General features: G+C 34.4%; 1 protein-coding gene across 3 annotated transcripts in view; it reads left to right on the top strand.

The window, feature by feature from the left end:
* Positions 1-16,855, top strand: part of ZPLD1 (zona pellucida like domain containing 1) — a 294,999-nt gene that overhangs the window by 253,668 nt on the left and 24,476 nt on the right. For all 3 annotated transcript variants that reach the window (XM_036219546.1, XM_036219547.1, XM_016154799.2), the window contains 2 exons: positions 3,387-3,500; positions 16,498-16,718. In XM_036219546.1, the coding sequence (XP_036075439.1) occupies positions 3,387-3,500; positions 16,498-16,718 (335 nt within the window). The remainder of the gene's footprint in view (positions 1-3,386; positions 3,501-16,497; positions 16,719-16,855) is intronic.

Below are 16,855 nucleotides of genomic sequence, written 5' to 3'. Positions count from 1 at the left end.
CCACAGTAGGGGTGTGGGTTCCTGCACTTAGTTACAGTGGAGAAGATGGGAAATGCTTCTGCTCAGATTTTCTAACCAGAGTCTACTGGAGTTACAATGGGACGGCAAGCACCTCAGGTCACCCCACAGTGGACTAGAGAAATCAGCTTCTACCTTGTGACATGAAGCTCAGCTAAGCTTTTTTAACCAGATCAGGACTGGAGTGCATGTCTAGAACTGCACTCACCCAGGAACTAGGGAGCACGAGCCAACAGGACATTATGCCTTGATTAGTGTAAGGAGTCTCAATACAGTCCCCAAGTTTCAAGTGATCCCATTTCACAAAAGACCTTTAGGAACTGTGGCAAGGTAGCTTCCCTTAGCTTGCTATGGTAGGTTGATGCTCAGGTTTTCTATGTGCAGAGGAAATGATGGAGATATGCTTGGGAACAGGAAGTTTGCAAGTTAATAGTTCATCATTTTAACTTGTAGGCAGAATATAAAGAGCTTCCTAAAGGTCTTGAAAATGCCATAAACACTGGCATGTTATAGAAATCAAAATACAAATACTACTGTATAAGAAATGGGGGTGTCCTTTAAAAATACCTTGCTCGATATATCTTAATATTAAAATACAGACCAGTACAAATAATATTATAAATATAATAACATTCAACTAGTCAGGACTATCCTTAGTCCATGGGATATAGAGCAAGTGGTTCAGCCAAAGGAATACAGGCACTGCCACCACCTTTCTCCATTGGATGCCTTTGTGCAGGGTATAATTTTCACATCAATATGTGATGTCCCCAAAACAAATATTTCAGTGCCGTCTCTATGTCCAGTCTATGCTATGTTCTTTAAGCACTTACAGTTTTTAAAGTCTTATGATTATCATCTTGATTTTCAAAGAAACAAATCGAGAGAAAGACTGAGTGGGAATTTGAATCTGTATTTGCTCATATTAAGATCAAGGTATTTTCCGTTAAAGCAAACTTCCTATACTTCTCCCTTCTTTTCTTAAAAAAAATTTTGTTGAGTGTTTTAATCTTCATGACAGTGTTGGAGATCCTGTTTAAAGTGTGAAGGGGTGAGGCTTACCTCTTTTAGACAACCTCAGATTGGATCTAAAGTTATAAAGCTAAGACTTTACTATTGCTATCAGTAGGCTGTTTCAAATAGCTTGAGTTTCTCATCCATTATGGTAAACACAGATGTGTTCTGTTTAGTCTATAGTAATAATTCTCATTTTTTTTTCACAAGAGCTTTCTCTTTCTTTTTAAAAAATATTTTTCTCCCTCAAATGCCCATATTATGAAATACATCTATTATATAAGAGTTTACTTACACATTTTCAGCTGAAAAGATCTATTAAAGATTACATGATTTAAAAAGCTAAAGAAAACAACTGATGATAAATAGCAATCAAAAAACAGCAACAACACCAAATTTTTTTAGTAACATCTTTAAGTAGTTTGGGCAGCAACATTTGTTATCAGGAAGACCTGAAGTTGAATTATAGTCCTTCTACTTGTTTTTCATATCGCTTAAACTTTGTAAGATTGATTTTTCTTTCTCTGTACCTGGCTTAATAATTCCAATATCACCAAATTATTATATGAAATATGAATGAGAGACTATAGTTAAATGGTTTGGCACACAGTGCCTTCTATGCATACAGTATACACTCTACTCATTAAGTGTTGTTTTTGTCCTTTGAGAGAATATAAAAGCTAGAATGCATTTCAGAATGATAAAATAACTTACCATTGAAAAATTCTGAATCTGTAAATCCCTAGGAGTAGGAGACATCTCTAGATAGAAGACAACAGTGTGAGTCTAGAGTCTCCAATGCATTTTGGGAATTAAGGGGACCAACCATGAGAAGGGAGTGGCAGGGCATGAGATGGATGGGTATGAGGTGAAATGTACCATTCAGAAACAAGCCACTTTTTTCCCTTGTAGTCTTCCAAGACTACAAAAGAGCAGGGCGGACTTAATCTATTTGAAGTGTCCTCGAGAGATAGATGATGAAAGTGTAGGTGTAGCTAAGAGAGCCCAGGGTCTGGGTCAGCTATTTGTGCGATCCTTTCATTTAAGAACTGTCCTAGGGCATCAGAACTAACTAAATGTGTGGGTGTGCTCCCGAAAGTCATCAGTTTAGTGCCTGAGTAGTATATTATAATGCTGAGGGAAGGAAGCTCCTGCTGAGTTAACATTTTTTCAATCTATTTTTGAAAGTAAACTCATGCCTTCCTTTCCCACATCCTCCCCAAAGTGACTTTGTTCACCATAAACTTGTTATACTAAAATGATCATTCAAAAGAAGATATATTTCCTTCCTTTTGCTAAAGGCTTGATTAATGATCTTAGGGGAGAACTTTAAGGATATCTAAAACACAATTTTCTCCCCAAACCCCAAGCTTTTAAAATGCACTAAATTATTCGAGCAAACCATTTACAATTTTATTTTATTTTTTGCCTTTTATGTGTAGACCAAAACCACCAACCCCAAAGATTTATTTATTTTTTTTAAGTGAATAGAATGTACTCTAAGAATAAGTTGGGCACTTCTCAAAGATGTTTTAACTTTATCAGGCTAATAAAGAAGCATCGAAGAAAAAAAACTTAAACACCAGACTGACTAGTGTTTTTTAAGTTTTAAAGTCCATTTATATTTGTTCAACCCACACTGACGACTTAAAAAAATCACCTTCCATTACTTTCTCCACCAAATTCAAGGTTTTCATAGGTCTATATCAGTCCTTATTACCCACCAATGAGCAATCATTGGAGGAATCATGGTGTCATTCCACACGTAGTATTTTTCTCTTCTCCTTTGCTTTATTCCTGTGTATCCTGAAAAAAAAAATGATACACAACTATTGATTTAGAGAAGTAACATTAGTCTGGAATTCCTCTGTTGAGGGAAAATTTTTCCTGATATTATTTGGTTATTGAATGTATTGAGAATTCTCTGAGAATCAAGTATTGTGTTAAATTCCTCTGTCTTTATGAATATTGGTATTTTTAAGTGTAGAGTTACCTCCAAATTGGTCAGTCCACTTAGCTGTTCTAATCTTCCAAATACTTGGATTGAGTTCTTCCTATTTATAATATTTTTTTCTTTTACAAATTTTATGACATACTTTTAGTCTTTCATTACAAAAGCCTGGCTTCGCCACCCTTAGCAAACTGAAACCAAAGAATGAAAATAATATTGAAATATTGTGACCAAAATCTCTGCCTCATTGCTGATAATTAATTCTGATAATCCTTAGGTCTTTAATGAGCTTCGACTGCATGAATGTAGACTGTCTGCCTGCAATGATGAGTTGAGATCAGCCTCAGTCTTTCCAGCAAGTAAGAGTGAAGGCTGGTGCACATGATAATGTACTCTTTTTTAGGTTTAGCAATGGAACGGATATGGTTGCTGTTGCTTCTAACAATTAGAGTGCTTCCAGGCTCTGCTCAATTTAATGGCTACAACTGTGATGCCAACCTCCACAGTAGATTTCCTGGTAAGTGTGAGCCTAATCTTTTCTCTAATTGTATCTGGAAAGAGTGATTATGTTCGAAAAGTAAATCATTTAAATTCATATGAAAAATGGGGGTGTATCCCTCTATATTAAGTGGATATTAATGAATGGCAAATGATAAAAGTCATTTTTCTGGAGTTGTAATTTATATACACATTAACATACAAAGTGTTCATTGTAGTTAGTATTATGATGGCTGCTTGCAGATGTGAAAAATATTGGCTAGTGGGTGATAAAAGTGGAAGGTTAATTTCATTCAAAATTTGCCTAATCGATGGCCTTCCCCCTCCCAAGTTAATTCAGACTCTCAAAACTATTGTTCTATACTAATATATTTATTTAGAAATAACACAAGAAAATGATGTGAAATATTATGCAATACTCAAAAAATACTATTTCAATAAAATGTTGATCACCACTAAAGCACAAGGCCAGCTCCAGAATGCATTTCACAGCAAACCATCAATATGGTGACAGCTATGAGATTTTGACCGTATTGATAGACATGACCCACAGGTTATTAAAATCTTTCAATGAGAAATAATTCAATGACTCATTTAAGTATTTGTCATTTCATATTGGATAAAGTTAAAGAATTTGACATTTTTAAAATACAGGTTAGACAATCTGAAACTACTTTTTTAAAAGTCTGCCACGTAACCTTAAACACCTTTTGCCACATTTTTCATTCTCCAAACCTGCCAGTACTTCGGTGTTCTGAGCATGTCAGGCAATATCACACCTGCATAGAACAATCAGTAGGTCATTACATAGTTGATATGAGAGAGGTAATCTGGCTTGCCCTAGTGTAGGAATATCTTCATGAGCCCAGATCTAGGATGTGAGTGCTTGGCAGGTTAAGTAAAATACAGAGGTCAGGATGGGAAATGTCTAAAGGTAAGTCTAGAAAGATATGCTAGGCAGGGTTGTTTATGGTTTTGGATAAATAAGGTTTAAAAAATTTGTTTTCTACATTTTTTATTTTGGAAAATTTCAAACATATACAAAAAGAGAGGTTAGTAAAAAGAGTATTCATACCGTTTATCAGCTTCATCAATTATCAACATTTATAAATTTTCTTTCACATTTTTCTTCTTATCACCCCATATCTGGCTCAGTTTAAAATAAATTCATATGCATATATGTGTGCGTATATATATATATATACTAAAAAAGAACTTAAAAATCGTTATACTTTATGTATACGTCTAATAAACTTAATAATAATCCTTAATATCACCTAATACTCAGCCAATTTGCCTCTAAAACATTCACATTTGTTGATATGTGTCTAAATTTGACTTTAATTTATAACAGTTCTTCTCTATCCTTTGCTTTCTAAAATGCTGTTTATCTCTTTAAGTAATTTGGTCATTTGTTTTATAGAACTCTGACAGTCTGAATCTGGTTGATTTCAACTCTGATATGTCATTTAACAGGTTCCTTTTCCCCTGTATATCCTATACACCAATTAGAGCCTGAGATTTGAGTAAATTCAGGTTCAGTTGTTTTATTAAGAATATTTTGTGGGGTTTTTTTGTGTGTGTGTGTAATAAAAGCGTTTCGTCTTTAGTTTATAGGCAACGGAGAGCCATCGATTCTTTCTAAACATGCATTTTGAAGAGTTCAACAAGGGCACATTTTGTTTTAGAAAGGAAACGATGGGAGAAGTATTAAAGACAGAATCATGTTAGAAGAGACCAGAGTCAGAGAGAAACATTGTGAAGGCAGTGGCAGTGGAGCAGTAGAAGGAAATAGCTGTTAAGATATACTTCGTGGTGGACTCGCCAGCACTTGAAGACTGGTTTGATTTGAGAAGTGAGAGAAAGAGAAGACTAGAGGATATTTTGAACTCAGATAACTGGTTGTTGATACTGTTAACTGACACCAAAAGTATAGAGCACTTGCATGTTTTAAAATGAAAGTGTGGGTTTGAAAATAATGAATCTGAGATACTTTTAGAACTTAGAGTGGCAGCCTCTCTCCAGTAGTAGGAAATATTGACTTGGGTGTGAAGAAAGATATTAAAACCGAAAACAGCTATGTGAGACTTGAATTTCTGTGTAATAAGTGAGTGAGGAATAAGGGAATAAGAAAATGATAGGTATAGAAATAGACTGCTAGTTAGGTAACTTTGGTGATGAAGGAAAGAGGAGTAACTTGAACCAGCTATTTAAATGAAAAAGAGGAGTTTTGGATTAGAGGACTAGAGACACCTGAGTATACGTGAGTAAAGGAAAAGTATTCAGAGATTAAGCATACAAATAAAGAAATAATTGAGGTAATGAGGAAAGAAAATACAGAAGAAATCAAAGGTACAGGTGGAGGAGTTAACCTTGGAAAAATAGTCGCTGTTTCTTGGACTCAGGAAAGAGAAATAAAAGATATCAACAGAATGGTTGAGAGAAGCTCATTGTCTTCATCTCCTCAGTGAAGTGGGAGGCAGAGGTCTTCATGAGAGTGAGGGGCCAGAGAGGCCTGGCTGGGGCCTGAGAAGGGTAGTCAAGCCTTACTCTGTAGTGGATGAAAAAAAAAAAAAAAGGCCAACAGGTACAAAGATTGCTTAGCAGAGAGGATCTAGCTGATGTTATAGTTATATACTTGTTATGGTGAATAAAACACGTACATAAGCCAAGAAGTGACTAGGACAGCAAAAGAAAGAAATTTTCATGTGGTAAATTTAAAAAATTATGTTAAAACATCTATTTAAAAAGGCACCCACTGAACACCTGCATCGAAATCTCCTGGGATAGTTAAAAAGTGTTGACACTACTTACCCCAAATATGCGCTGTCAGAATCTCTGAATATGGCACTGAAAAATCTATTTTAAACCCTGTAGATGAGTCAAATATACATTTATGGTTAAGAACAACAGATATAGTGTATTCTATTATTTTTCTGAGTTCGTTATTCCAATTAAAAGCAGAGTCGTATACTGGGGAAAAATAATTAAAAACAAAATTTCCCAATCCAGAAACCCTCTTCACAAAGATAATAGAATAAGCATTAAACCAGAATGTGATGCTCACCATAGGCAATCCACTAAAAGGTTGCAAAGACAGAAATCTCATGCTTATATAGCCAAGCAGATGTAACCCATTACGGATACGCTTTCAAGATAAACAATAACTAGTCCTCAAGAAAGAGAACTTGACAGCATCATTTGTTACATGTAGTATATCCTAAAATTACCTTGTAATTGTGTTAGCATATTTATTTTATCCAGAGGAAAAATAAAATTCTCATATTTTTATGAAAAAGGATACTTTTGCAATTTGGAGCAAGGCTCCCACGGAAGTTAGGCTCCCACCCTCCCACTGAAACTGTGAGATAGGGGTGCTATCTTCCTTGACATTTATTTACATTTCCAAGAGATGGTTCCCAGGTCCTTCAGAAAGACATTTCTGGGTCATAAAGCTGACAAAAGACCTGTCTATTTTTCCACAAAATTTATATACATTTCCAGGAGAGGTGAAAGTACTTAAAATTATGAGTTTTCCAGTGTAAATCATGTAACAAAGGGAGGGAGAAGTCTCTTCCTTTATTTTCAATATGAAGAATTAAGCCTCTTTTGTTTAATTTGTAATTGTCTTTGTTATGTTGGGACTTTTAGTACTGTTTGGCTTGGACAATAGATATCCAAACTTTCTAAACTCTCTTGCTCAATTTCTCTCTCTCTTAATCTCTCTCTCTCTCTCTCTCTCTCTCTCTCTCTCTCTCTCTCTCACACACACACACACATTGTTGCAATTTAAAATTAATATAAAAAAATCTAAAATCCAGATAAATCATAAGTTTACGTGGGTATTATTTCCAAGTAGGTCTATTTTTGCAGGTTGTTTGCAAAAGAAGACCAGAATAAGCAAATAAAGCCTAAAGGTTAATTGCTCACTCCCCTCTTGACTTGGCGACTTCTCTTCCATATCAGGATCAACCTTGATGTAATCAGGAGCTCACAGCTGCTCAGATACTAAGCAGTAGGATAGAATGAGAATGAGTCTGGAAAAGAAGAGGGGCTATCTAAATGCAAAGTAATGTTAATAATGATGAGAGTAATCATCTTACCCTATCTGACCTTTGCCGTTTCATGACATTAGAACTATTTTCTTTAATTTTTATGGCATTTATCTTTGAGCCAAAGGAAACACAAGGTTTTAATTTATTTCAAATTTAAAGGGATACCATTTAATTTTAAGGTAATTAACTCTTGACTATCCAAGCTAGTAGCAAGAAATAGACACATGCCCCACTGACATTATAGTTGTGTTATTCCCAGAACAAATCTCAAACCACTGTTTACTTTTAGGGTACTAAGGAATTATTTGGCTAGAGTGAAAAATCCCTGTAAATGCATTTGACCTCTGTGAATGATGGATACCTTCTAGAACTAGCCCCCTTTTGGGGGAAGATGCTATTATATAACAGTTAACCTAAACCTTTAGGCCTCTAAAAAAATCTTAATGATAGAGGAACGATCAGGAAGAGATTAGGTTTATGGCACCAGACACTTTGTGGCCTGACACTGTTTTACGGTGAACTAATCAGTCATGAGAAGCTGAATGTAAGTCAGTGTTACATAACTTGTCTTTTTGTATTCTATTTAAAGTAACACTAACGAGGACACAATAGATTTCACATATTGCATGCTAGGTACATTACACAGTCTCTCTTTTATTTCTTACAACAAACCCACAAAATCATTTTTACTCATTTTATGATGGGGAAATTGAAAATTCCAATTTGCTTAATGCCGCAGTGCTGGTAGTTGACAAAAATAAAAAAAAAAATAACTAAGACTCTTTCCATCAAATCATGTTGTTTCAAAGTGAATTTTGAATACTAAGTTAAAATAAAACAAATAATTCAATTAAAAATGGGCAAAAGAAACTTAAATAGACATCGTCCTCCCTGCCCCCCCCCCCCAAAAGACATACAGATAGTGAACAGGTATGTAAAAATGTGTTTAACATCACATCAGGCAAATGCAAATCAAAACCACAATGAGGTACCATTTTATACCTGTTAAAATGGCTATCACCAAAAAGGCAAGGGATAATAAGGATGCAGAGCAAAGGGAACTCTTGTGTACTGTTGGTGCGGATGTAAATTGGTACAGCCACCATGCAAAACAGTTTGGAGGTCCCTCAAAAAATTAAAACTAGAACTGCCATATTACCTAGTGATTCTATTTCTGGGTATATATTTGAAAGAAACAAAATAATGTCAAAGAGATATCTTCGTATCCCCATGTTTATTGCAGCATTATTTAAAATAACCAAGGCATAGAAACAATCTAAGTGCATAAACAGATGAATGAATAAAGAAGTTGTGGTATATATATATGTGTGTGTGTGTGTGTGTGTGTGTGTGTGTGTGTGTATATAATGGAATTCTATTCAGCTTTAAAAAAAAAAGAAGGAAATTCTGCCATGTGTGACAACATGGATAGATTTTAGAGCATTATGCTAAGTGAAATAAATCAGATAAAGACAAAGAAACAAATACTATATGATTTCACTTACATGTGGAATCTTAAAAACAAATGAACAAGCCAAAAAAAAAAAAAAAAACCCCAAAACCCCAACTCACAGAAAAAAAGATCAGATTTGTGATTACCAGAGGTGGGAGTTGGGAATGTAAGAATTAAACGAAAGTGATTAAAATGAAAGTGATTAACGGTTGTATGGTAAATAAGGACTACAGATGTAATGTACAACATGAGGATTATAGCTGATACTGCTATATGGTATATTTGAAAATTTCTGAGAGTAAGTCCTAAAGTAAGTCCTAATCACAAGGAAAAAATATTTTTTATATCTATATGAGATGCTGTATATTAGCTAAACTTATTGTGGTAATCATAATATACATAAGTCAAGTCATTATGCTATATATCTTGAACCTCTATAGTGTGGTATGTCAATTATATCGCAATAAAACTGGAAGAAAAAATTGAAGTGTAAATGGTAATCACAGTGGAAATTACCACATTAAAGAATCTAAAAAATCATATGGTAGGAAAATGTTTTATCCTTTTCAGGACCTGTGTGACTATCTCGTTTTCTAGTAATATTTATTAATATTTCAACAAACACTAGTGTTCCACAGGAAATAAAATAGAGAATCACCTATTTAATTGATAGAATTCATGGGTGGGTCAAATAAAATGAACTGTCTAATCTTGTGTTAGGCTTTGCTTAGCCATTGCATTGTTCTGTGCCTAAAGACAACGTCAGTGAATAATGAAATAATTATCCCAAGGAATATATCCTGGCCCTCTGTGAAGATAAGAAAAGCCAATTCTCCTGCCTTCCCATGTAGTAGTCATGTTTTAGTCTCTCAAGTTGTGAAGAGGATGCCTGCTTCCTGTTTTGCATCTGTGACTGCAATTACTACACTGGATGAGGCAGAAGAACTGATTCAGGCAGTGATTGCCGATCACATCTTGATAAATCGACAGTGATAAGTACAATGAAGAGAAGAGCAATTAGCAAGTTCAGTGTGACTGAATAAGTCAGTCCCTACCTGGCTTCTTTATTTTAATAGCCAAGTTCTTTATTGCATGAATCTTTCACTACCTCTGCTTGTGAAAATATAACACATATGCGTTTTCCTTTCTGAAAAAGATGACCAAACTCTTCTGGTTTGGAGAAGCAAGTGTGAATAAGTCTGCAAAGTTTGCCTCAGACTGCATATAAATTTCCTGCATTTGCTAAGGAGAAACAGATGTGAAAAACTAAGGTGGCAAGAAACCTGTTCAATACAGAGAGGAAACTTCAATTTCTAATCCATTTAAAATTCTTTGTCAGCTGCTGGTATTTTGTGTAACTGACGTATCAGTACCCCTTTTGGACTTCTTGCTCTTTTAGCAACAAAACCTCATTATGTAAAAACTTAGGAGGAAAATAACTTTAAAAAATTAGTTAAAGCATTGTATATAGCATCTGTTCTCTAGGCAATTCTGCTTATGTGGTACCAAATATTACTACTCTCATTTTACAGAGCTAGAAATTACATGTAAATTACTCTTATAATCTGCTAAAATGATATAAATTAGTTTTGGGATATCTATTGGAGTCCAGGAAGTAAATTATTTCAGGTGAGATTTCTATAGCATTACAAAGCAATGCACTCCTCAGCATACAGAAAAGGCTTCTCCTATTATAATAAAGAAATTTTGGTTCATAGTCAGTTTGAAGGCATAAACCAGCCCCTGGATACAGGTGCAATGACAGCCATAGCAACCTGCTTTGAACTTCACAGAGCCTCCATCTGCTGATCTTATATCTCCTCCCTAGTTTCGTAGAGTAGCCAAGGCACAGTTGCCATTTGAGGTAGACTGTCCATCTTCTGTTATTAAACAGCTATGGTTTGTGGAAGGGAATAGAAGTGGAGATAGGGGAAGACAAATACATTACCACCTGAGCACTAAAATAAATTTATTTGGATTTATTAAAGGAAAATAATTTTTTTAAATTTATTATTAATAATGGGGCAAGATAATTAGTCTTCAAGACTAATGTATTTAAAAAAGGTTAAATACCTAAACAAATAACAAAAATCTATTATATTCATATTATTTAATGGGTTGAATTTTCTCAATTGGAAGTCAGAAAATATCTGACATTAAGGATTTTTATGTTCATCTAAAACTATGAAAACAGAAGTCGGCATATGTAGTTGGCAGAGTATGGAAAGGAAATATGAGTTCTGGATGAACAGTCAAGATGAACCCCTATTAATTGGCACATATTTTCTTTGTCTGTGAATCTTGGAACTTGATATTAAGAAGTTAGAAACCATGAATGCTGTTCTTGTGAGAGTTGAATTAAGCATAGTTAAATAAACACTTGCTGAGTATTTCTTAGGCACTCTGGGAAAACCTAGAGCTTTCAATGAGTTCATAATTTAGTGGAAAAGTAAATATACACTTCCAGATATAATGTAAGCAATATAGTGGATTCACAGCCAATGCGATGTGGGATAGAGCACAAAAGAATGATTATATTCCATTGAGGAAATGTGGGAAAGTCTCATTAAAAGGCAACTTAGCTATTATTTTTCTGTTATCAGCCTATTCCTGTTCTTATCTGAATGCTCTCATGGGCACGTTATCTATTATTGTTTATTATTGATATGTTGAGTATTTGGTGATTTAAATTTATATATTTTACTCTTTTCTGTTCTCCAAATATTAGACTCATATTTCTAACTATGTGCTGTACATTTCTATTTGAATGTCCCATATGTACCTTATCCTCTCAAAAACTGAGCTCATCATCTTTTTCCTTCTTGTATTTCTTATTTCAGGGAATGATGCACTCAGTCACTAAAGCTAGAAACTGAAATATCAGTTCGACATCCCTTTCTCATCATGCCAATGTGTAATCGATTTCTTATAATATTTAGGCAGTTAAAACTATTTTATTTCTTCCCAAAAATCCCTTCCAAACACCTCTGCCCTACTAAGACATGGTTGTATATAATATGCTATACAAACTTCTATCATATAATTTTCAGGCTGCATTGTAATTATCTGCCTTTCTTATCTCCTCTACTCAAGTTAAGGAGTCTTGCTAATGTCTTTATCTTCAAGTCTAGCACAGAGACTGGCATATAATATGTATATAACATGCTTTTTTTCTGATACTTTGTTGACATAAAGTGGCGGGTAGTTTAGATCTTGAAAATAAACAGAATCAAGAGCCTCTAGCTTACGTAAAACTGATAACACCAATTCTGTTTTTTCAATTCCTGTTCTTTTGTACCCCACAGACATTTTTTTTTTTTACATTATACACTGACCCCAAGAATTGCTTTTCCAAAATATTTAAAAAAATTTTTTTAGATCAATTGTGAAGAAACATTTTGAGCCACTGCACTATAGTGCCGAGTACAAGCTAACACACATGGAGTGTTGCTATATTTGTTTGTTTGCAAAATATGTGTGTGCAAATTGAATAATTGCATTGATCCATGCCCTTATTATTCCAGGTAATAATGGGAAAAAATGTTAAAATAAATCCTCTGACACTAGTGAAAGAAAATGTAGGTCTCAAACAACACTATTGACGTAAGATGAAAATCAGTCTCCAGGAGCTAGGAATCTTTAGTCTCATTTAAATGCCATTGTATTTAAGCCACTTGAGTATGAAACCATTAAGGAAAAGAACAGTTAGATATACTTATTAGATATGTGAATGATGTGCTGCAAATATATTGTCAGTAAGTATGTCTAAACGGAAAAGTATAATTAGGTTTTCTAGGAATGGAAGTAGAGTGATATTTTTATTTACATATCCAGAATCGGATCCATCCCTTCTTCACTCTCATTCATATGTAACTGTGTTCTATGAACCCCAAATGAGAACACATTTGTATACATAGGAAGATAGATGGTTGACAGGGTGACAGGATATTTAAAATTGGCATAATTTCAGAAAATCTGAAACAAATTTATTGTCCAATTGGTGAGAGGAGTTCAGGAGGCTTCTTTATTTTAACCTGAATTCTATTGAATAATGTATTTTTAACATTTCTATGAAAAGCTTAGCTTGGTTAAAATAGAGGAAAGATCTCCATTTTAGTGCTATAAACTCTGTAAGAGACCTACCATTTTAAACATGTAGTATCTTTAAACACAAAACACTAAAAACCAAAAAATTTAATTTTATTTTGTTGTTTTTATTGATTTTTTGTTGTTTTCAGCTCTTACTCCTTGAGTTATTTAATACTTGAGTATCGTCCACAGAGATGTTACAATTCAGGCCAGCAACTGGACAATAAGAAGGCTCAAAAAATTTCGTTGTTGAGAGTAACTGTTATTCTCTGAAAAAAAATTCTCTGCTTTTGACAGAAATTGCTCATTGGCAACTTGACGTAACATCATTCCTCCCACAGAGCCTCAAAAATGGAAAAATTGTGCTGAATAGATGTTGTTAGTATCTACAACCAGGAAAAAAATGTGTTCTTTGGAAGGGACTGTGAAAAGTCTTTAGAAAACTGGGTTAGGATGGATTTGAACAGATCTCTTTTGGTACACTGAAAAGAGCCTTTACTTTGTTGTCATATCTCCAAGTGGGATCAGCTTGTAGCAAATTCAGTTCCACTGCAAGGGTTACAAGTCTTTGGCTATAAAGCAGAAAAAAGGAGAGAGCTCTACATTGGGACAAAGTAAACACTGCCATTTGTTAAGCTATTGTAAGCATCAATTAAATCCTCTCAAACAAAGGTGAAGAAGCTAGTCTTTAGTTTGTTTAAGCTGAGAAAAATGGTGCTTCTTTTTTGTAACATATTTAATGATATATATTAACTTTGATAGATTTATGATATGCCAAGTAATGCAATGATAATTGTTCTCTATTTCACTGGGCATAAAGAGAGCTCTAGTAGTTATTAAAGGAGATATTTTGTTACTTTACAGAGACCACTTTGTAAGTAAAGATTTCCTGCAATCTTGCCCATGTGCTTGTCACTTGGTTTCATTCCCTGACATTCCTCCTTTACATTTTAAATTCTAATAAAACCAAATTGTTCAACTCCCAACCAGCCTGAGTGTATTTCTCACCTATGTCATTATTCACATCTTCCCTTTTGTGTTATAAATTTTCCACTCCATCTAGCTAACTCCTACCTATACTTCTAAAACAGCTCAACGCCATCTTTTCCAGGAAGCTTTTCTTAACCAGTACTCTCTGTGTCAGATCACAGAGAGTCTTGAGGACCAGGTTCAAGATTTGGACTTTTGGCCTGAGTGAAATGAGTAGCCATTGAAGATCTGAGCAAAGAGGTGACCTGATTGGATTCATGTATTAATAGCTGTACTAATTATAGAGGTTGAAGAATGGAAATAAAGGAACCAGGTTGAGAGTTAGTATAATATTCTAGGCAAAAAGATAATGGTGGCATGGGCCAATGAATAGAATGAATATAGAGAAAAACTATTAGATTCATGATACATTTTGAGGTTGGTAGGCACTCAATAAACACTTGTTAAGATGAACTCTATTATTCAGTTAAGAGCATCATTTAAAAGTCATGATTGCATTGTAACAGTTAATGTTGCTGAAGGCTAATAGAGATAGTCTCCCAAATATGAGTGATATTTAATTTTTTTTTATGTTGGTAAAATGTGCTTCATAATGAGTTCATTTTATTTTTTCTACCTACAAGGGGAATATTGCTTGAAGTTTTCTATAATAACTAGCCCAACACTACCCTTCAGTTTTGTAATGAGTTTAAAATCATAACCAAACATAGAAATTTCCATATTGGCTTATTCACATCCTCAAAATATGATTCATTTTGCCAGCAACAAACAAACACAATGTAAAAATGAATATTCCAAAGAAATATACTATCGAACATTCTACCCTTATATTAGAACTGTTAAGCAAATTAATTCTACGCCAAAAAATCCTAAATGATATTTGCATTTTCTTAGGTGAACAAACCATTATTTACCAAAAATATTTTTTATTTTACTTGTTTTTCTTTTTTTGAACAATCAAGCATTTCTCCAGATAGCCTACTTAGGTTTTGTTTGTGTGTGTCCAGTTTGGACACCTGATTAATGTTTCAGATTCTTCATCAAAGTGGTAAAACAGAGTGTTACCACTTAATTTCCTGCGGCTGCCGTAACAAAGTGCCACTAAAAAGGTTATTTTGAAACAACAGAAATTTATGGTCTCACAATTCCAGAAGCCAGAAGTCTAAAATCAAGGTGTCAGCAGAGCCATGTTTCCCCTGAGACTGGGTAGAATCCTTCTTTGCCTCTTCGTAGTTTCCAGTGGTGGTTTGCTGGCAATCTCTGGCACTCGTTGGCTTATAGATATTTCCCAATTCACTGTCTTCACATGGCGTTCTCTTTGTGTTTCTGTCTCTCCACATAGCATTACTTTGATTAGGACACCAGTAATGTTTGATTAGAGACCCACCTGAGTCCAGTGTGACCTTATCTAAACTAATTACATCTGCAATAACCCTATTTCCAAATAAGGACACATTCTGAGGTACTAGGGGTTAGGACTGCAATGTAATTATTTTTCCTGGCGTGACGGACACAATTCAACTTATAATAGTTATCGAAATCAATAAAAGTAAAAGTTTCTGTCACTGGGGAATTACCTAGCAGCCAACCTTTCCATTTTCTATATATATTTTCTTCATTACATGTAGAAAACTCACTAAACAGAAACATGGAAAACTTGTGTATGTGTATGTTTATGTACATGTACTCACTTCTACAGATCTAGAATGGATCTCAACAGGGATAACTTACAGAGTCAAGAAAACTGTGCAAATTGTGTTTTACATTTCCATACCTAGTTCATTCCTTTTATTGAGGCATAGTGATTGACAAAATTTTCTTAGAGCAGGCCATGCATTTTTGTTTGTAATATCAGCACTATTTTTCATTCTTTTTTCTCTAGTGGGATTTAATATAGGTAGAATAAAATAAAGTTTTGATGGATGACTTTTGTTTCTACATCCTGGATAAGATAGGTTTAAAAAAAATACCAAAGCGCTTAACAATCTTGGCTTAGGATGAATTTTAACTGTTTCTTCCTTACACTTAGGAAAATCCATCATTTGTAGTGAGTCTCACCACTCCAGACAGGAAATCTAAATAATTCAGTTACTTTTGTTCTGAATTTCCTCAGTAATCTGATTTTTTCCCCACTCAATTCTCTAATCATTTGACAATACTTGACTGACATTTAATGCACTTCTACTGCATGCCAGGCACAAGCAAACAGATGAAATGTAATCTCTACACTCACATATCTCCCCTTAGAAAACGTTTCTGGCTACCTTTCTTCATACTTTCACATTGGATTGTGGTGTGTTCAAATATAGGAATGAGTTAAATAGACTGGGGGCGGGGGGTGAATGAATACAACAGGGGGTGTTAAAGTTATTCTTGTGTCCTCTACTGTGCTTTTGTGATTTATGTTTATTTGTGTATTTTTATTTCAGCTGAAAGAGACATCAGTGTCTACTGTGGGGTACAGGCCATTACAATGAAGATTAATTTTTGCACAGTACTTTTTTCCGGTTATTCTGAAACAGATCTGGCTCTGAACGGAAGGCATGGAGATTCCCACTGCAGGGGTTTCATCAATAACAACACTTTTCCCGCGGTGGTCATTTTCATCATCAATCTCAGCACCTTGGAGGGCTGTGGCAACAACTTAGTGGTGAGATTCATGTGAAATAGTGTGCTAGGTTTGGAATCATAACTAAAAAGGAAAACTCCATTTTATGAAATAATTAGAAGCCAAATCTATCTTTCAAGAAAAAAAATTCCAATAAAACTGAACAAATCACTTTCCTT

This window comes from Rousettus aegyptiacus, unplaced genomic scaffold (assembly GCF_014176215.1).
Source record: "Rousettus aegyptiacus isolate mRouAeg1 unplaced genomic scaffold, mRouAeg1.p scaffold_m13_p_4, whole genome shotgun sequence".
In the NCBI taxonomy this organism is placed as follows: domain Eukaryota; kingdom Metazoa; phylum Chordata; class Mammalia; order Chiroptera; family Pteropodidae; genus Rousettus; species Rousettus aegyptiacus.
This window is presented reverse-complemented; position numbering and strand designations above follow the sequence as displayed.